The 21,849-nt window shown below is 43.5% G+C and overlaps 1 protein-coding gene and 1 long non-coding RNA gene across 3 annotated transcripts in view; one reads left to right on the top strand and one right to left on the bottom strand.

Moving 5' to 3' along the window:
• Nucleotides 1-20,059, top strand: part of Gsto2 (glutathione S-transferase omega 2) — a 20,865-nt gene extending 806 nt beyond the window's left edge. The window contains exons 2-5 of one of the 2 annotated variants that reach the window (XM_008845707.3): nucleotides 2,410-2,632; nucleotides 4,098-4,199; nucleotides 18,454-18,560; nucleotides 19,855-20,059. In XM_008845707.3, coding sequence (XP_008843929.1) covers nucleotides 2,410-2,632; nucleotides 4,098-4,199; nucleotides 18,454-18,560; nucleotides 19,855-20,026 — 604 coding nt within the window. In that variant the 3' untranslated portion in view covers nucleotides 20,027-20,059. The remainder of the gene's footprint in view (nucleotides 1-2,409; nucleotides 2,633-4,097; nucleotides 4,200-18,453; nucleotides 18,561-19,854) is intronic. The other variant, XM_008845708.3, reaches the window with a different exon arrangement.
• On the bottom strand, nucleotides 15,247-20,134 carry LOC115072440. The gene is made up of 3 exons (XR_003851500.1): nucleotides 20,022-20,134; nucleotides 17,782-17,802; nucleotides 15,247-15,583 (listed from the first exon to the last, which is right to left on the bottom strand). It is a non-coding gene; the product is annotated as an uncharacterized LOC115072440 (long non-coding RNA).
• Nucleotides 20,135-21,849: the final 1,715 nt, after the last annotated feature.

A 21,849-nucleotide genomic window follows, 5' to 3' on the forward strand; every position in this document is an offset into this window, starting at 1 on the left:
CCTGGCCTGTAATAGGCATTCAAAAAGTGTTTGTTGATAGAGTGCTTGCTTAGCATGTGTCAAGCCCTGGGTGGGGATCCCCAGCACTGCATAAAACCAAGGATGCAGAAGCACCCCTGTAATTGTAACACTTGGGAGGTGGAGGAAAGAGGGATCAGAGATTCATGGTCATCGTTTAGCAAGTTCTAGGCCAGCCTTGGCTATATAAAGACTGTGTCTCATAAAATGTTTGTTGAATGAATAAATCATTCCAAACACTTAAATAGAAGAATCTTCTATCAAGAGATGTCTGGAAGGTTCCAACATACCTGAGAAATGGGTTCTCAGTCTTCCTAAAGGACTTTTATAGGGCTGTCTCCTGCAGGACTAGATTTGGAAGGTAAGGGCAACTTTGCTGGAATATGGACTTTCAGAATTGAAGTGTTGAGCTGTGTCACCCAGCCTTTGACTGGGCTTGGAGGGTCCATTACAGGAGTTGGCTTCAGAGTTTCAGAGACCAGTACAGATACATTTCAAAAGAAATAGCTATTCTTCCCTTTTGCTTATGTCGAGTTGGCCCTGTGGTTTGCTGTTAATTGCTTATTTTTATTTTATTCTAGAAGAATCACAGCAATGTAATGTGTTGCCTATTTGGGGACAAATTGGTAGCTTAGGAACTGATGAAATATTTCTGGTTTTGTTATTTTTGTTTGTTTTGAGACAGGATCTTATGTATTCCAGGCTGGCCACAAACTCACTACATATTTGAGGGGGCCCTTGAATTTTTGATCCCTCTGATTCTACTTCTAGAGTGCTAGAATTTCAGATATGTATTAGCATGGTTGGTTTATGTCATGTTGGCAACCAAACTCAGGGCTTCCTGCATGGTAGGCAAGTACTCTACCAGCTAAGCAAGCATTCTCCCAACTGAGCTCCAGCCCCACAAATATTTTTTGGGGCTAGAGTTTCCCAACCTTAACACTACTGCCTGACATTTGGGGCCAGATAATTCTTTGCTAGGGAGGGGGAAAGGGCTGTCTTGTGCATTGTTGGCTATTTGTCAGTATCCTCTACCTTTATCTTTAACATTAGGATTATATCCCACTGCCAGAGTGACAACCAAAATGTCTTTATATACTATCTTATGTTCCTTGGGTATGGGAGAGGGGAAAAAATCATCTTGCTGAGTTGAGAATCACTGCTTTTGAGAAGGTACTCAGTGTTTCCTTTCATCTTTTTTTTTTTTTTTTTTTTTTTTTTGTCTTTTTGAGACAGGGTCTCCCTGTAGCCCCAGCTGTCCTGGAACTCACTATACAGACCAGGCTGGCCTTGAACTCATAGAGATCCGCCTGCCTCTGCCTCCCAAGTGCTGGATTAAAGACGTGCACCACCACGCCCGGCTTCCTTTGATCTTTTTAAACATTTATGTGTGTGTGTGTGTGTGTGTGTGTGTATACACATGCTTCTGGTGACTTCATAGGCTTGAACCTCTAATAGTGATTAATAAGAAGAATTAAAAGTTATTGCATGCTAATGTACTAGAAACTCTTCCTAAAATTGTACGTAGTCACTGATCATCAGTGATGGACACTGAGCACAGAGGGGGAAGAAATTCAGCCCAGATCACAGCTTGACTATCCAGTTTGATGTCAAGCTTTGTGTTAACTGTTAACATTCACCATAGTCTGTTATGACCCTTTAATACCAATTTTATTTTAATTTTTTTATGCGTATGAGTGTTATACCTACATGTATGTAAGTGCACTCATGTCATGTGGTACCCTCAGCGGCCAGAAGGAGGCATCAGATCCCCTGGAACTGAAGTTACAGATGATTGTTAGCCACCACGTGGGTTCTGGGATTTGAGCCCGGGTCTTCTGCAAGAATAGCCAGTGCTCTTAACTGCTGAGCCATCTCTCCAGCAGCCCCGCCCCCAAATTTGTGGTTTTTTGTGGTTGTTAATGTTTGTTTTTGAGATTGGGTCTTACTATGTAGCCCAGATTGGCCTCAAACTCACAATTCTTCTGCCTCTGTCTCCGGAATACTAGGATTACAGACATCAGTCACCATGCATCACTGGATTTGTGCTTTCAAGCTTTGAACTGTCCTAAATTCCCAGTGATGTGGCTGAGTGTGTAAGCATCTGGAGTCAGTCAGCTTGGCTGTCATCAAGCCTCAGCTACCTCTTAGTGGATGACATTGAGCATGAGATTCAATCATGGAAACAGATGAGACAGGCCATAGAAAACATCTAACCCCCTACTTCAGGAATCAACACAAAGATGCTATGTGTCTGCATATAACTCAAACATCAAATAAATGACTGTAATTACAAATGTTAATTTTAAAATCAGTTGCTTCTGCTTTCAAGATGAGCATCCACCTGTGTATGTGTTTCATTGTGTTCTTCTCATCCCTTTGCTTTTTAAGACATGAAGTTATCAACATTAACCTGAAAAACAAGCCTGATTGGTTCTATACAAAACACCCCTTTGGCCAAATTCCTGTCCTAGAGAACAGCCAGTGTCAACTGGTCTATGAATCTGTCATCGCTTGTGAGTACCTGGATGACACCTACCCAGGAAGGAAGCTGTTTCCATACGACTCATATGAACGAGCTCGCCAAAAGATGTTATTGGAGCTATTTTGTAAGGTACACACAATTAGAAAGAGCCACGTGACTTGATGTTACTTTACATGTGCTTCCCTAACTTCAACCCAGTCTACAGTCAAATCATGAAATCATGAAATCATTTCACTTTAATACCACGTGACCCTTAGCAGACTAACTGGCCTGGGATTAGAGTCAAATATGACCACTGACAGTCACAGTTGAGGCTTTGCCGTTTTTTAGTTAGCAATCTTGGGAAATGTAATTATGATGTGATAATGACCATGTGGCTAGAAAGAGGACTATTGAAAGAACTGAAAGCTGGTGATCCTTTAAAGGGAGCATTTCTCAGGCTCTCGGGACACAATATTGGAGTGAGACTATGTATAGAAGAGCATTGCCTTTTAAATAGGACAAGAGTGACAGCTCTCTGAGAACATGAAGAATAAAGTGGACAGATGTTGATAATGAGAGAAAAAGTGATAGGGAAACATTAAGACAGTTCTCTCTGAAAAGAAGTAAAAATAGCTCAATGAAGGGCTGGGGAGATGCTCAGCTGGTAAAAGTGCTGCACAAGCATGAGGATGTGAGTTTGGATCCTCAGCACCCACATAAAAAGCCAGCTTGGCAGTGCCTACCTGTAATCCCAGCACTGGGAGGTAGAGACAGGAGGGTTCTTAGGACTTGCTGGCTAGCTAATCTAGCTGAATCTTTGAGCATCAGGCTCACTGAGAGACTCTGTCTCAAAACAATAAAGCACCTGCTTCTCAGTTTAACAACCCAAGTTTGATCCCCTAGGCCCATGTGGTGGAAGGAAAGAACTGACTCCCACAAGTTGTCCTTCTGACCTCCACATGTATGCAGCAACATGCATGTCAGAGAGAGAGAGAGAGAGAGAGAGAGAGAGAGAGAGAGAGAAAAAAAAAAGAGAGAGAGAGAGAGAGAGAGAGAGAGAGAGAGAGAGAGAGAGAGAGAATAAACAAATGATTAAATAAATGTTAAAAAAAAATAAGTGGAGAGTAGCTGAGGAAGAAGCCCAGTGTGGACATCTGGCCTCCCATACTTACACCACCCCCATACTCAATGCTATTAATAGCTGACATATATTGAGCACTTAGGATGGACCAAACCCTGCCCTATTTATCCTCTCCCTTGGCTGCCCTTGGAGGTAGGTACTGTTACCTGAACCATTTTTCAGACAAGAGCACTGAGGCTTAAAGAAGTTAAGTATCTCACCTAAGTAAGTCCCTCCCAGTCTAGGAGCAGCTGACCAAGCAGGGAGCACTGGAGAGCCTGGCTACATCCCCTGGCTTGACCAGATGCGGGGACCCCTGTGAGAAGCGGGGTCCTGGAAGCGTGCCCCAGTTGCCCCCTCACAAATGGCTAGGGCATCATCTGCATGTAGTGCTGACTTGCTACATTGGAGTTAGGAAGCTTCATTGCATTTTCAGTCAGAGTGGAAACACTTTCCAGACTTCACCACTAAGAACCTGTGTCCTCTGACTAGGTCCCACGTTTAACCAAGGAATGCCTGGTAGCTCTGAGATGCGGGAGAGACTGTACAGGTCTGAAGGTCACCCTGTGTCAGGAGTTCTGCAACCTGGAAGAGGTACAAAGGAGGAGTGGACAATGCATCTCCTGTCAGATGTAATGAATGAAGCTGTGCAGTGTTTCTATTCTTGTCACCCTGGCACCTCCTGCTTACAGTTTCTGCCAAACTTTGTGTTCTCCTTCTAGTCATCTGACTGTAGTCTATAGATGTTTGCATCCTTGACCTCCTGCCTGGCAAGGCGGCAGGCAGGATGCGCAGCGCACACTTCCTTTCCTGACATCGCAGCATTCCCTGAGTATCCCTGCATGGTTTCTGCTAATGAGGCTGCGGTATTAGTTAGAGGTTGTGTATACCTAACTCTGTAAGCTTGTCTTATGAGGATTTAGTCTCTCACAATTTGAAGCCACTGGTAGGCAGTCCAGGGTGGTTGCCATGGCCTCTCTTTGAACTTACCAAGGACTGAGGTCCTTCCTCTTTTGAGACTGTTATATTTAGTACTAGGTTTGCATCCTGAAAACAAGATAGCTGTTGGCACTTCCGATATGACCGTCTACTTCCAGGTTCTGGAAAAGGGGACAGAAGAGAAAACATGGTAAATGGCCAGGCCTCTTGAAAGGACTTAACCCTGAAGTCCAATGACTGCTTACATCTAATTGGCCAGAATTTAGTTGTAGGGTCATAACTGTCAGTAGGGGAGGCGAGGGAACTTATCTTTAGTTGGGTCACTCTGAATAAAATCAATGTTGTGTGGTTTAGAAGGGAAATGTGGGTATAGATGGACAAATAGCAGTGTCTTCTGGGAGATTTTTCAATACACGGCAGGAATGAGCTACTTACTACTCAGACCTCACCTTAAGAATAATCTGGAAAGTGTTCTTTGACTTCCTTTACCTTTGTTCTAGAAACCTATGAATTTCTTTTATGGGTGGGTTGCTCCCCTGTTAGCAGCCAGAAAAATACTATCTTTATTCCTTCAAGAGAAGGCTGACTAATATTCCTCCATTTGACCTTATCAAGAGGAAGTAGATTAACTTTATACAGACTTCATTTTCTGTCTTGGAGTTGTATGGTTGCAGTATTTGTGGATGATGAATGATAAGAAATATTAATCTTTTGTCCCGAAGTCTCAGGCTGGTGGCAACCTTGAGGAGGCAATGTGTGGTGGGGTCATGGATCTTAGGTGTGGCTTTGCTGGATTCCAGAGCCTTGGACAGGAGGAATCCTGGCGGATGCCTCCAAATCTGCACTGCATGCCGGCCAGTGCTACCTTTAATCACAGTGTTGAAGAAGACGTCTAATAAGACAGTCTTTGTGCATGGACGGGAAAACTGCTGCTTTTGAAACAGAAGTTTGAGAACTTTTGCGAATAGAGAATTTTAATGTCTTTTAAAAAAAGATAATCTGAACTGATCTCATTGTGCCTGATTACTTTTCCACAGACGAAAACATGCTGGGCCAGAGAAAAGAGCTGAAATTTCATAAATCCCTTTGAATTCAAGAATCATTTGAAGCACATTCTGATCTGTCTCTCTACTGCTATGCATTTAGAGATAGATACAAATTACAGACTGCTAAATGAATGTATAAACTTATTTAAACATTTTTAAAAATATATTGAGTTTTTGTGCCTTTCATATAATAGTTCTTAACTTTAGACCACCTCCCTCACTTACACGCTCTGATACCCCCTCAAATGAATTTTATGCATTCTGTCATATATGTTAAGGCTTATCTGGTTAAGCATTTGTACTTAGATGTCCCTCGGTGCAGGTTCATCCCCTGGAGTCTAGTCAGCCTATCTAGAGTAACTCCATTAAAAATCAATTCTCCCTCACCCAGCAGTAATCAGCTGTAGTAGTTCTTTGGCTAAGGTTGGGGCCTGCTGCCCATTTCCCCAGTTCTATGCTAGGTTTTTGTCTGAGTTGGCACAGGTCTTGTGCATGCTGTCACCATTGTTGCAAGTTCATATGAGCAAGTTCCCAGAGGCCTGAAAGCCTGTTTCCTTATGTTCATGCTCCAACCCTGGCTCTTACAATCTTTCTAACCCCTCTTCTGCAATGGTCTCTGAACTGTGGGTAGTTGAGGTTTAATAGGGAAGTCCTATCCAGGGACACACACTTTACAGTCTCTTATTCTCTATACCTTGCCTTGTTGTGGCCTATTGTGTGCATCACACTCTGTTGTATGTGGAAGCTTCACTGGTGAGAGTTGAGGGATATATTAGTATTCTACTTTCTGTTCTGCTATGTTCCATGAGCCTTAGGTGTAGAGGTTCCACTGTTGATGTGTCACTTAGGGCCGGGTATCTCTTAGACATATCTTCTCTGTGTGTGACCCGTTATGGAACTCTGTAAAAGCCTCCATCTGTTGCAAAAAGAAGCTTCTTTGATGAGTGGTATATGGCATTCTTGTTTGTAGATATAAGAATCCATATTTTTCATACAATAAGAAATTTCATTTGTCTAGAGATATGACCGAGATAGGGTTTTCCCTAGGATTTATGATCTCTCCAGCCAGGTGTATTTGGCTATATTTACAGTGCCACCCATGAGTTCCCTCCCATTGAGAGGGCTTTAAGTCCAATTAGATGGCTGTTGATTACCCCTAGAGAAAAGTACCACTACTGAACCAATAGAGATAGTTTGCTGTGCCAGTCATTGTGGTTATTAGCTGGGTTGGACCATTGATTTATTTCTCCCTTAGCATCTTGCATAGTATCCTTTTAGAACTGTAAGAGCTAGTCTTCAGGGAGGAGAATATATAATAAACTTATGATGCAGGCATGGCTCTTCTCTTCAGTTAGAGGTCTCTGCCAGGGCAGTTAAGCCAGTATTCTGTGCCATGCCCTGTAGATACAGTGCTTTGAATACATGTGTCACTCAGTCTTTCCAACAACCTGCTCAGGCCAACAGAACTAGTACTTTGCAAATCAGAGAAGCATCTTAATGGAGGCTGTAAACTAGGCACTAGGAATGTAAACATCAAAGATACTCAGAAGGCTCTATGGTAGAGGAGAAGCTGGACTGTGAAGGCCATTTAGAACAGAAGTGTTCTACAGGGTACAAAGCTGGAGGCATGCAGAAGAAAAAGCTGGGGCTGGGCACGGTGAGTAGAGAATCAGAGGCAGAAGGCAGACTGCAGTCAGAAGCTAGCAGGCCTTTTCAGCTTAATTTGTCCTTGATCCTGAAGTCCATACTGAGTAACTGCAGACTTCTAGGCAAGAGGGTGGTAGGTCCTTCCTGCTTTGTTCACTAGTGTGAACGATGGAGGACAGGGACAACTAGGACTTCAAAAGTTGGGTTGGAGAGGGGATTTGATTGAAGAGGTCTCAAGGGACTAAGACAAGATGGACTCTAGTGAAAGAGCTATGAGGTTGGTTTCCAAATTTGTGGCTAGTAAACATGATGCTACCAGGACTTTGAGAGACAATCCAGTTCATTTGTTTGTGGTGTTAGGAGATAGATATTCATGTGAACACAGAGCTCAGAAGAGTGATGCATGGATCATACAAGCCCTTTGAAACAGTCTTCCTAGCTAGGATTATTATTTACTTTTATTTATTTTATTTTTATGTGTATGAGCGTTATGCCTGCATTTATGTAAGCATGCCCATTTGTGCAGTGCCTATGGAGACCAGAAGAGGGCATCAGATCCCCCGAAACTAGAGTTACCGATGGTTGTTAGCTGCCTTGTGGGTACTGGGAATTGAACCTGGGTCCTCTGCAAGAGTAGTCAGTGCTCTTAACTGCTGAGCCATCTCTCCAGCCCTAGCTAGGATTATTGACCACAAAGATTGGAATATGTAATCAGCAGGTAGTGAAAATACTTCACAACCAACTCTCTCTGATAAAAAAAAAGAAAAAGAAAACTAACAATAAACAAAACCTTATTTCTATTTTCAGTGATATATATAAATCCTTCCATCAAGATTGATTTTTTTGGGGGGGGGTCTTTTTGAGACAGGGGGTCCCTGTAGCCCCAGCTGGCCTGGAACTCAATATGTAGACCAGGCTGGCCTTGAACACACAGAGATCCGCTGGCCTCTGCCTCCTGCATTCTGGGATTAAAGGCATATGCCACCATGCCTGGCGTAAGATTGATTTTTCATTTTTTAAAAAAAAAATTTTATGTGTATGAGTATATTGCCTGTATGTATGCAAATATACTCATGTCACGCAGTGCCCATGGAGGTCAGAAGAGGGTGTCAGATTCCCTTGGAACTGGAGTTATGAATGACTGTTAGCTGTCATTGTGGGCGCTGGGAATCAAACCTGGGTCCTTGGCAAGAGCAGCCATTTTAAATTTATTGATTCAAGAATTGTATGCAATGTATTTTGGTCCAGTTCAGATCCCTTCCCCATCCCCATCTACCCCCAACTTCATGTTCTTTATTAGCAAAATGAAAAATCCCATCCATCTTACACAACACATCTGAACAGGGTGCCAGAGAAATCACATCTCATTAGAATGTCAGTGATCTATAATTCTTACACACAGATGGGCCAAAGTAAGGGCCCACTCCCTTTCCTTTGTATGTGGTTCTGACCCAAAACCATGTACAAAGGCTATTTTTTAAGGTATCAGTGTGTTGTCTCTAAATTTAGCTGATAAGAGGTATAGACATCACTGAACAGCACATTTCACCTTGTTGTTAGTCACAGAGCCCCTGAAATACCTGTTGTTAATCAGTCCAGGCTCAAATAGCTGCCACTTGTGTTGCTTAAGGACCACTGGGCTTTCAGCATTGTCCTAGAGGTCTGAATGTGGGTTTTCTCCCATAGAGTGTGTCTTTGTTTCTCCATTGCTGTGACAAAACACTCTGACCAATACCAACTTGCAGGGAAAACAGGCCATAGAGGAACACTGCTTACTGGCTTGCTCCTCTGGCCCCTACTCAGCCTGCTTTCTTATGCAACACAGGCCCACCTGCCCAGGGGTGGCACCACCCACAGTGGGCTGTGCCCTCCTACATCACTCAACAATCAAGAAGGTTCCCCATGGATGTGGCCACAGGCCAATCCAATGAAGGCAATTCCCCAGTTGAGGCTCCCTCAACCTAGGTGTGTCAAATTGACACTAAAGCTATCCAGCACAATTGACCCCTTGTCAACTTGACACATAAGGTTATTAAACCATAACCTTTCCAATTCTTGTCCCCAAGATATGATGTTAACATTAATACAACGTAAGACAGTACAACCTTAAAAACCCCACTGTCCTTAAAAAGTCCAAACACTTAAAAATCCATAGTGTCTTTTAAAAGTCTCTTAACTGGGGGCTCCTATAAAACCCAAAACAAGTACTGTCTTATTTCAAAGGGAAGAATTGGGCACACCTAAGCAAAACCAAAGTCCAGCAAAGTAGCTCAAGGCTGGACATCTGGGATTCACTCACGATCTTCTGGCTCCAAAGGGTTCTGGCAGCTCCACTGCTCTGACTCTGCTGTCCACAGCACACACAGCTCATCTCGAAGACCCAGGCCAGCTCCATTTCACACCTACTGCTGTCCTTGGTGGTCATCCCACAGTCCCAGCATCTCCATAAAGCTGGGGTCTCCACTGAAACTGAGGCTACACCTTCACCAATGGCCTCTTCTTGCCTCTGGGGTGCAAAGCCTCAGATTTTCTCTATGACCCCTTCAATCCTGGGGTCTTTGCTACAACTGAAGCTGCACTTTCACCTATGACCTTTCCTGGCCTCTCAGAGTGCCAAGCCTCAGCTGCTCTCTGTGACTCCTTCACAACATCAGAACCATGCAGGAGACTCTTACACATTACCAAGTCCTGCTTCCAGCTTGAGATAGAGGTACGGGTCCCCTCTGTGGGCTGACTCTGAGGAAATACCTCCCAGAAGATTTCACCACAGTGATGCTGGTATCTTGTTGCTTACAGCTGATTTTTCAACCCCAGCTAACCAGCATCAATTGTCCCGGTAAAGCAAAGGTTTTACTTCAGGTTCTGGTCTCTTCTTAATCAGAGATGATTCTTCAACCCCAGCCAACCAGAACCCACAGATTCTTAATTCAGAAATCTCACACAAATAGCCCTGATAGTCTCTGCTTCCCTTTGAAGTGTCACAAGCCAGGCCTCCATTGTCTACAACTCTTTCAGCATAACTGTTCCAAGCTCCACAGCAACAAACTCTGAGCACACAATGGCTTTTCCAGCCCAAAGCTCCAAACACTTCTGCAGTCCTCCCAAAAACACTAAGATCAGGTCTGTCCCAGCACTATCCCACTCTCTGGCACCAATTTCTGTCTTAGTTTGTTTCTCCATTGCTGTGACAAAACACTCTGACCAATACCAACTTGTGGAGGAAAGGGTTTATTTAGCTTACGTATCCCGGGTCACAGTTCATCTGGGAGCCCAAGGTGGGAACTCAGGGCAGGAACCTGGAGGCAGGAGCTAGAGCACAGGCCATAGAGGAACACTTCTTACTGGCTTGCTCCTCTGGCCCCTACTCAGCCTGCTTTCTTATGCAACATAGGCCCACCTGCCCAGGGGTAGCGCCACCCACAGTGGGCTGGACCCTTCTACATCACTCAACAATCAAGAAGGTTCCCCATGGATGTGGCCACAGGCCAATCCAATGAAGACAATTCCCCAATTGAGGTTCCCTCAACCCAGGTGTGTCAAGTTGACACTAAAGCTATCCAGCACAGACTGTTAACAAGAATATTAGCTGTAATATACACAATATCAGAAACTGAAACATGAACAGTGGACTTGAACTATTAGATCCATTTCTCTAAATTTCAATATATTGACACTAGGAGATTCTAGTGAATTTGATATTTGTGAAGACTAATTCTCACAGAAACAACCCCTGGCTTATGTTAATTTTTTTCATGTGGTTTTTGTTTGCTTATTTGAGACAGGGTCTCACTATATAGCCAGCCCTCTGGTCTAGTACTCTTCGATGTAGACCAGGCTGACCTTGAACTTATGGAGATTAACCTGTTTCTCCCTCCTTAGTGCTGGGATTAAAGGCATGCACCACCAATCCCTTCACATGTTCTTTTCACAATCAGGATTTTGTTTGAGCTAAAAATATGTTAAACATACATGGTCATTCTCAGGGACAAATAGGCCAATATTTTGCATGCACATGCATGTTCATATATGGACTTGGGCAAATGCATGCTGTGGTGTATGTGTGGATGTCAGAGGACAATCTCAGGTGTCAGTCCTGCCCTTCACCTTGTTTAAGACAGTCTATCTTTGTTTGCTGCTACATATACCAGATCTCCGACCTCACCGCCACAGGGCCACTGCAATTACAAATGCATACCTCTCTCAGCTTTATAGAACTGGGGATTTGAACTCAGGTTCTCCTGCTTTCACAGCAAAGATCTTTACCCACTGAGCATCTTGCCAGCCTGAGGCTAAGATTTTAATGCGCAGTTTCCCATATTATAACCAAGCAAAAGATTCAGTTTACATTTTTGTAGTCTTTAACTCCAGATGCTTTTCTTTTTAAAGACATCCAATATGATATTAATTTTTTTTTTCTTTGAAAAGTCCAGGTTCCAGGGCTGGAGTTCCAGGGCTCACTGATTAAGAGCACTGACTGCTTTTACAGAGGACCCAGGTTCGATTCCCAGCATCCACATGGTGGCCAACAACCGTCTGTAACTCCAGTTCCAGGGGATTAGACGCCCTCTTCTGACCTCTGTGGGCATTGTGTAGAATGGGTACACCTACCTACATGCAGGCAATACATAACATACATATAAAATAAAAGTAATAAATAATAAAAATAATTTAAAAAAAAAGTTTAAGAGAAGTCCAAGTTCCTGGATGTGTTGGTGTAGGCCTGTGATCTTAGCATGTAGGAGGTAGAGGCAGGAGGATCACAAGTTCAAGGCTAACGAGCTACATGGTGCGAAAACAAGACAAAATTTTTTTAGCTTAAAAAATTCAGTTTCATTAAGATTGAAGATTGTTATCTATCCTCATTTTTCCCTGATTTTTTAAATACTTCTTATATATTACTGCTGCTTTTATTATCAAATCAACAGCCTGCCCTCCTACCTTCCTGTTCTGAATGCTGGCATGCATTTTGACATGATGGGGATGCCATAGTCTAAGCACACTTTCAATCTGTCTCTGAGCAACTTTCCTAGCTTTTCTTGAAGCTAATGTAAGTAGCACATTTTTAAAAACTTTCTTCTTTTTTAATGGTTTTATTGATTTTTCCATTTCAACATTATGCCTGAGCCAACTTATCTTTGTGGATTCCAGTGTGGCAGGACTTGGGGGTCTTTGCCACCAATGACTTATTCAAATATTTTCATCATGGAAGTTGTCAGTCCAGTTCAGTGCAGTGCAATATCTTTCTGGATTGGCCAGATGTTTCTGATACTTTGGATTTTTGCTCAAATTCTGTTCCTGCCACAAAGGCATTGGCTGTGCATTCTGGCCATTTCTTGGTCCCTCCCTTTCCAGCTGTCATCAGACTTGGAAAAGAAGAGTGAGCTGAGATAGCACCGAGGGACCAGCAACTTTGAAGCCTTGTTTCCAGGGCCACCGGACACTGTTTTATCTTCTTGGCATTTATTGGCCTGCTTTGTAATTCTTTCCTTTGCATTCCCATGCAGTTTCCCACACTGCCAAGCTGCATCACATGCCTCTGTGTAGTGGTTTGCCTGAGGCTAAATTTATATAAATTGTGTGTATCACTCAAGAGCATCTCTAGTTTCTTGAGTTTAAACTTCACCCATAATGTTCTTTCCCTCCCTCCCTTCCTCCCTCGCCTCCTTCCTTGCATCCCTCCTTCCCTCCTTCCTTCCCTCCTTCCTTCCCTCCTTTTTTTTTTCTTCCAGATAGCGTCTCAAATATGCAGCCCAGGCTGGTTCCTCTTGCCTCAGCTTCCCCTGTGCTGGGATTACAGGCATATTCTACTCCACTCAGCCGTAATCTCAAGTTTAGTTTGTTCTTTCTTCACTAAAAAAAGACATTTCAGTCCACTAGCTTGCGTTGCTTGATCAAGTTTTACTGTTTTGTGAAAATCATTCAAGGACTGTTGCCCATCTCCCCTTCAAGATATTACTGATTTTCTTTGTTGATTTGTACAAGTTCTTGTTTAAAGAATTTCTCACATATAAAGGGTATTTGACTATTTAAAAAACGTTTTTGTTTTCTTTTAGCTTCTAATTCAGCATCTATCTTTTGTGTGTATATAATTATAACATTTAAAAATATCCAGGAGTGAGCTTTCCCTATTGTTCTTTCTTGCACTGCTTTTATGCATTCAAAGCCCTCTTCCTTTCCAGAGATGGGAGGAATATTACTTCTGTTTGCAACCACTATCATTTCTTTACAGGAACTTGATCAACTATTATTCTGCAAATATATTTTTGGATAAAAGAATTCATCCCATTAAAAGAATTGCAATGTAGGATTTTTAGTGTCCCATTAATTCCCAAATGTTGACAAGTTGTATTTTACATCTTCATAGGACAACCTAGGTCCTAATTGAGGAGCAGGGAGAGGGGTGTGTTCTACCAAAGACCCACTTCGAAGACTTCTTCCTAGCACAACAACGGTTTGTTTTACAGTTCAGTTAATTGCATCCTTACCTCGGCTTTGACTGTCTCTGTGTGTCCAGGACCTGAAATTTGAAGTCTTGAAACCTCTTTTTTAGGAACTCAAAATATTTGCTTCCTCTCCTTAGCTGAGTACTTTGCAGCTGCCTCTGGATACAGGCTTGTTCTATTGCTCCTGTTCTGGAGGATGTCTTTATGTCATTGTAGAAATGTGTGTGTGTGTGTGTGTGTGTGTGTGTGTGTTCTGATTCTTTTTTTGAATTTCATTTTATGTGTATGAGTGTATTGCCTGCATGTGTGTAATAAGTGCACCCATGTTGTGCAACGCCTGCAGAGTCAGAAGACAGCATCAGATCCCCTGGAACTGGAGTTACTGACGGTTGTTAGCTGCCATGTGAGTGCTGGGATTCGAACCTTGGTCCTCTGGAAGAGCAGTCAGCGCTCTTAACCTCTGAGCCATCTCTCCAGCCTGTAGCTTGATTCTTAAGAATTCTTTCCAACAAGTAAGATGCTCTTTTCCCCCTCCATCAAGTACAAGGGCGCCCAATGGGAGCCACTGCTTTATTTAGGGACTAGAGACCATGGACTTCTTGGTGACTGTCTAAATGATGGTAATGAAGAGCAGGTGGCCACTGCACGGTTTGAAGATCTTAGACTGGAGCCTTCGAGGATGCCTAATCTAAAGAATTCTGGGGTCTTTCTTTTCTTTTCCTCTGGCTTCTTTCTCAAAAGCCTTACAGAGACATACTTTTTCTTTTGAACCTTGGGGAGGGGATTCATGGCCACTGCACCTCACCACTGATGGCCACCAGAGGGAGCCCTGCTCTCTTCTTCCACCTGTGAGCCAGTGAGGATCTTCTTCCTGAGCCCCCTGGGGATGCTCACGTGCTCCCTAGCATAAGGTGAAAGGCAGCTCAGGCTCAGGGGTGGAAACAGTTGTCATAGCTCACATCTTTAGTCTTATTTTTCAGTGACTTTGAAAAATAGAACATTTTTAAGACTGGAAAAATGGCTCAGTGGTTAAGAGCGTGTATTGCTCTTGCAGACAGAGGACCCAAGTTCAGTTTCGAGAACACTTAAAATTTTTAATAATTTAATTTTTTATTTATCTTGGTGTGCATGTGTTCTCTCTCTCGCTCGCTCACTCTGTGTTAATGCAGGCACATGTCTGGAGATCAGAGAATAACTTCAAGTGTCAATTCTCACCTCCTACCTTTCTTGAGACTGGGTCTCAATGTTGTTTTCCATCTGCATGTAGGAGGCAGGCTGTATGGCCACAAGCTTCTGGAATCCTTTTGTCTTAACCTCAACTCTTCCTGTAGGACCGCTGGGATTACAAACACTCTTGCTAGCCTGCCCTGCTTTTGAGGATTTTGAGGATTAAACTCAGGTCCTTATACTTGTGAGACAAGTGCTTTTATCTACTAAGCCATCACCTCAGCCTCAGAACATGTTAAAACAGCGTTTTTGTAGAATATCTCCTTTGTAATATCTGGGATTCCAAGAGCAGAGTAATTTTGCATGTCTTGAAGTTCCCATGTTTGCAGGGAGGGGAGCTCTCCTGTTGAGGGACCTAAAGAGAGCAACAGAAAGGGGCCTGGCTAGAATGCTCCATGTCTTTGAGAGGCAGCTGTAAAGAATCAGTGCTGTGTGCTACTTTATAGGGAGAAAGCTTTTCTATGGGGAGTTTTAACACTTGCCTTGTTAGGTTCTGTTTTCATTGCTTTGACCAAATGACTGGCACATGGCAACGAGAGGAAGGATTTGCTTTGGCTTATGGTTTGAGGGTCCAGTCGATCACAGCAGGGAAGACATTAGAGCAAAGCCGCTCACAGGAGTGAAGACAAGAACACGAGGTTGTTTGCATACATCTGTGTGGATCAGGAAGTAGAGGCTAGACAGGAAGCAAGACCGAGGTATTAACTTTAAGGCCGTCCCCCACTGACCCATTTCTTCCAGAAAGCTTCCATTTCCAAAAGGTTCTACAACCTCTTAGAACAATGCCACCTATTTGAGACCAGCTGCTCAAACAATGAGCCTGTGGGGACATTTCATATTCAGGCCATAACAGCCTGCATGAAACTGCAGAAACCCTAGGTAATTTAGATGTGGGTGGTCCCAAGCCACCGTTGGGTCTCAGTCTGAGGGGATGTATATATGTATGAGGGGGTTGCTAAAGGGTGGTTGCTGTTTCATCCATAGTATGTATTGATTTTACAATGCTCAGTATCTTGGTAAGGTTTATATTACTTTTCAGTGTTTATATAAGTTGATACTGTCTACAAGATCATAAAGGCATGCTCCTACTTTGAGTAAATAGAAAGCTTTAGAAATCTGTACTAAACAAAGGTTAAATACTACGAAGTTACCCATTTGTAAACCTAGCTCATCATTTTACTAAAGGACCCACCATGGGTTCCACTGTCTATCTGATTTTCCTGAGCAAGGATTTTCCAAGAGTGTCCCTGCCCTCTAAAGAGGAGAAGTTACATGGATTTTCCAGAGCCTGCTGGTTTAGATCTGGTTCTCATTTTTGTTATGAATACCAACAACAAGCTGTGGGTGCACATTCAGTCGATAAGTGTTTCTAACCTTTAGCTGTTGCTGAATGCAAAGGCAGTTTAGAGCCTTCTGCTTTGCTTGTTCCTCTGTAAGCCGGGTCTGACCAGTTCACGATAGAAGCAAGCCCCCATGTCACTTCTCATCGTTCAGATACTGCTGCCTCACTGCCATCCTGTCAGCCTCTTCATGCTGCCTAATGTTTCTCTTGGCTTTCAGGACAATGATCAGGGGACCCTCTATCCTCTCTGGGAAATATGAAAACTTAGGCTCTAGGGCAACAAGGTTTCCTGTGGTATGGACATGGCTTTGCCCTCAAAGACCTGCATTTATGGGGTATCAGATAGTAAAATTCATAGATCTTTTGTCAGGATGAATTTGCTTTCTGTGGAGATGGTCTTCAGGGGCCTCTGCTCCTGTCATGAGAGGTGACACTAAGAGTTCTAGACTCTTGTCTCAGATAACCTCTGAGATGGGCACCATCATCTTGCAGATGAGGCTTGGAGGAAGAAGAAGGTAAGTTGTCCTGGGTTTCAGAGGTAAAACCTAGCATAAGTGAGGCCTTTGAGTGCAAAGCACTCAAAGCAGGTCTAGCATGTGCCCTGGCTTTCAGTGTCACTTAAAAATCTAATCTAATGGTTGACTCTTTTGGTGTGTGTGTGTGTGTGCGTGTGTGTGTGTGTGTATGTGTGTGTGTGTGTGTACATGTAGAGGCCAAAAGACAACCAACCTTGGATGTTGTCCAAGCTCAGGAGCTGTTCACTATGTTTTTGTTTTTTTGTTTTTTTTTTGAGATGGAGTCTCATTGGCCTGAGACTCACTGATTTAGCTAAACTGGCTGGCCAGCAAGTCCCATGGAGCCATGTGTTTCCATCCTCTCAGCACTGCTGGGATTATAAGCAATCTAGGCTTTTTTTTTTTTTAACATGGGGTCTAAGGATCAAACTCAGGTCTTCCTGCTTTACTGACTGAGCTATCTTCCCAGCCCATAATTTACATGTTGACTCTCTGTAAAGTTCTGTCCCTCACCACTACAAAATCTAAGGTGAAAGCAAGCGGCCTCATAGCTTCTCCCCACAACTTATCTGGCCAACAATGTATATCAACGGTGAGTGGGAAGTGTCTAGCGGGTTGTGAGTTGTCTTAACTGGGGAATTGGATTAGTAATTTTAACTCTACGGGGAGATCTAACACAACAGTAAACCACTGTTAAGTACTTTTGCTTTCGGAAATTTTTAGGTTCTTTTGTGGCTGGCTATTGGTGTGTTGAAAGTTTATCTGTTTTCTTTATAGCCCACATAACTGGGTTCATTTGTCGCATTTGAGAGACATTTTAAACTTTTAAAATTTTTGTTTTATGTGTATAAGTGGTTTGCCTGCTTGTATATAGGTGTATTATGTGTGTACAATACCCACAAAGGCCAGAAGAGGACATTGGATCCCCTGGAACTGGAATTTGAGGTGGTTGTTAGCCGCCATGTGGGTGCTGGGAACTGAACCCAGGTCCTATGCAAGAGTAGCCAGTGTGCTTACCTGCTGAGCCATCTCTCCAGCCTGGAGAAAGAAAAAAAAATTATTTTAATGTAGAACATTGGTGATGCTGAGTAGCCATGTGTGAAGTTTGAAGAATTCAAATAAAAGAAGAAAGTATGGTTAGCAAACAATGCTTGGATCTGAAGGAGCCCACGGAACAATATTGTTCTTTCTGGCCTTAGCTTTGAGCCTACTGAGACGCAAAAAAATATTACACACAGAGACTGCAATAACTACTTTATTCTGGGAAACTGAGGTCACAACTACAGCAGAGGTTTCTAATGCTGGCCTTTAGCATCTGGCTCAGACTCCTGTGCCCACAGGACATGAGCAGCACTGACCTGAGGCATGGTCTCTCAGCTCTAGGCTGAGCTGATCCGCAGACAGCTTAGCTCATGGAAGAGCATGACCCAGTTGTGTGTGAGGGGCTGGGCTACTGTTCCAAATTCTCTAGTCAGATAAGCTATGTTATTTGTGCAGTGTTGCAGGTAGGCAGAGGACAGGATGTGGCCAAGACTATGACCCTAAAGAAGATGGAGGAAACCTCAGGAGAAGTGAAGAAACAGGAGTCAAAAGCTAGTCCTTCCTTTGCAATTAATCTGATATTTGTGTTTAGTGCCTGCAAATGTCAACAGGTGTGTAAATTAACTATTGTTCTGTGTATATTTCTAGATTCTTCAATATCAGAACACTAGCTTCTTTGGTGGAGACCATATATCCATGATTGATTATCTCTTCTGGCCCTGGTTTGAGCGGCTGGATGTATATGGACTAGCTGAGTAAGCCATTTGACCATATCATTGCAAATCCACTGAGTAGCAAGGCCTGGGTGCCACTAACTCTCCTCTGGGCTGTCTTAGTATGTTCGTGAAATAAAAATCACGGGTTGGAGTCATTAGTGTGTGCTTCTTTGTCCAAAATGCACATGTGTTCTTCTCCCATGCACCACAGACTCACCTATTATGTATGGCTCTGTGGATAAGACCCTGTGTGCAAAAGGGTCCTGTGGTGCTTCAGAGCCTATTGTCCCCTGTCCACCCACACATAGGTAGAGTAATCTGTAGCTCCCTTCATGGTTCCCACACCTGGTCCTGCTGAATCACCCATACACCTGAGTCCCATCTGTCTTTCCCCAGATAGGAATGCCCTTTACAAAACAGAATATTTTAAAAGTAATCCTTTATATTCATATAAACAAAATAGCAACCACGCATCACAGGGGCGTGGTGCTTGTAAGTGTGCTTAAAGTGTGGCAGGGATAGTTAAAGCTTTGTTATCTCCAAGCTCAGAGGTAACACTGGATGTGTGCTGCTGCTTACTCCAAACTCTGCTAGTCATGTGGAGGGTACTGGATGTTTCTAGTATTTGGAAGTTAGTTCTGTAGATCAGACACAACATGCTTGGATATTTAAACCTTTCATTGGGTAGATTATAAGAGCCCATCTCCTCCCAAGGCAGAGTGGTGAACCTCAGATTAGGAAGACCCCACCATGTGTCCCAGCCTCCCAGGTGTCCTGTGTCTGTTGTCTTCCCTTAACATGTCACTTTACAGGCCCTAGAGATGAATTCCCCTGTTCGTCTTTGAAAGGACCCTATCAGCTCCTTTATTTCATGGGTTCATGATTGTTTTATTTAAAACGTGTTTTGGAAGCTACTTGTTTATATATATATATATATATATATATATATATATATATATAGAGAGAGAGAGAGAGAGAGAGAGAGAGAGAGATTTTTCAAATCCCTTAAAGTAAAATCTGCAAATGGCCCTAGACTGTTCACTTGAGAACAGTCAGTGAGCAATGAAGGCAGACCCTTGGTCCCCCTTGCCTTAGTCCACATGTGTTTCGTGCCCTTGTTTGTAGCAACAATACAATGTTGGAAGTCCTGATACACAGACAACTGTTCCAAAAGTAAGCTGCTTCCTCAGCAAGTGATTAGTAAATGATTATATTACTTGATAATAACTAAGATCACTGTATTTCCCAAATAAACTCATATTTTTGTTTCTTGCGAATCTACAAGATAATAAAAGGCCCCTTTCCCTCTATGTCCCCCTTTCCTGTCTTGCAGCTGTGTGGCTCATACCCCAATGCTACGGATCTGGATAGCCACCATGAAGAAGGACCCTGCAGTCTGTGCCTTGCTCATTGATAAGGGTATTTTTCTGGGCTTCTTGGATCTCTATTTTCAGAACAACCCAAATGCCTTTGATTTTGGGTTATGTGACCCAGACTCACAGTAATTTCTGCACCACCCAGAACTCCCAGCTTGTCTGATTCTGCATCAGGGATTGTCTTGCGGTGGCGGGGGTCGGGGGTCAGTCAGTCTCTGTTCCCTTTTGTTGAAGTTCCTGATAAAAATGGAAATGGAAAACATATTCTGATATCACGCGTTTGACTCTGTTAGTCCATAATTTCGAATGATTCCCTGGAAAGTGCCCAGCGCCAATGTTGGAATACACTTTGGGAGCTGGTGTGATTCCTGCCTTCTTGGCCTCTGGCTGAGTTTGATTCCCAGATTACTGGTGATGGTGACTTTGATGGATATTTTTTACTCCAGCCTCCAAAAGCCTTTTTGGTGAAAAGAAAGCTTGAGAAGATGGGGAAAGAAGAATAAAACACTCTAAGTTGAAATACCTTCCTTTTGGCTGCTGCCCACATGGGCGGGCATGTTCAAACTTTGGCCACAGGCCTGAGAGACACTGAGGGTCTTGTGACTGGAAAGAATTCCAAAGCAGGAAATGAAACACCCATTTATCACCCTGGACTAACTACGTCAGAATCTCACTGGTGCTGTTGGGGTCCAGGATGTCTCACAAAATGTTCTATTAACCAGCATCCTGCCTTAAAAACACCCTCCCCACCAAACCCAGTCACAGGCAAAGGTCACTGCTGGATTTGCGTCACAAACTCAATTTGTCCCAACAGATGCCTCTGGTTACTTGTTGGGTACTAAGTCTGGGACTATGGGGAGGATAATGTGATAAAGACATGGACCCTGGCCCATTGAGACCCCAGTTTTAGCTGTGGTGCCTTGCTTAACTTAGCTTCTCTATAGTACTTCCACCAACTTGGTCAGGCAGTGCTGTACCACCAGACTACAAGAAGGTAGGTAGTAAAGAGCCGAGGGTGGCTGGCATGCCTCCAGATGCTTCCTCTGGAGGAAGCCTGAGACTCTCATGCTGTTTTATGTCAGTGTATCCCTATCAGCCTGTGACCATTTTGGCTTTGCGCACACTGAATAGTCTTTTGGACTCCCAGCACTCCTGGTCATTCGAGAGTTCAAGCAGCAGCAAGTTTTGACTTGTCCATGCCTCTGCTTTGGACTCAGCCCAAACCTTGCTTTCTTCCTGCATCTCACCTGGCTCCATCATCTGACTTAGGACTTATTTTTTTCCATGTAAACAATTACCAGGTGCTACTCCATGCTAGTTGGACAAAAGCAGGCCCGCTTGGTTAAGTGGCCAAGGCCTGCCAGAAAAGGTACCACATTGAGGAGCAGTCTTGTGGTGCCATCTGCTCCAGATGTGGTGCCCTGTTGCCATGACACCCAAGCTACTGCAGAGTGAAGCATGTGAATCACTGTTTCCCTGGGATCTGTGCTTGGAAAGAGAGACTTGTTCCTGTGGTCTGTGCTAGCACCAAAGGGACTGATTAACTTTGCAGGTATGTAGAGAGTCCTTAGCATAGGACCCAGATTGCTGTTGATGCACTAGAAAATGATATATCTCTGGGTTGGCAAGATGAAGGTGTTCCCTTTGGGCTCCACATATTAATTTAGAAAGCTTGAAGAACCAGGAAACAGGACAGAGAAAAGTACTCATGAGGAGAGAGGTTGCAGACTGGTGGCCCACTCTCCGCTTTGGGATTTGAATGCTTTTTTGGGCATGTATAACCTCTGAAGTTTGCCAGGTTTCTTGCAGTACCTTGACCTGACTCCTTCTTGACGGCACCTTCCTGATTCATCCAGGAAACTTGAGTCTCATCTGGTTGAAACCAGGAGGACTTAGCCTGCAGAGAACTCAGCCATATTCCATGAAGAGTTCTTATTGAAGGCTTGGGAAGA

Source organism: Nannospalax galili, unplaced genomic scaffold (genome assembly GCF_000622305.1).
Source record: "Nannospalax galili isolate Female #2095 unplaced genomic scaffold, S.galili_v1.0 scaffold161, whole genome shotgun sequence".
Classification (NCBI taxonomy): domain Eukaryota; kingdom Metazoa; phylum Chordata; class Mammalia; order Rodentia; family Spalacidae; genus Nannospalax; species Nannospalax galili.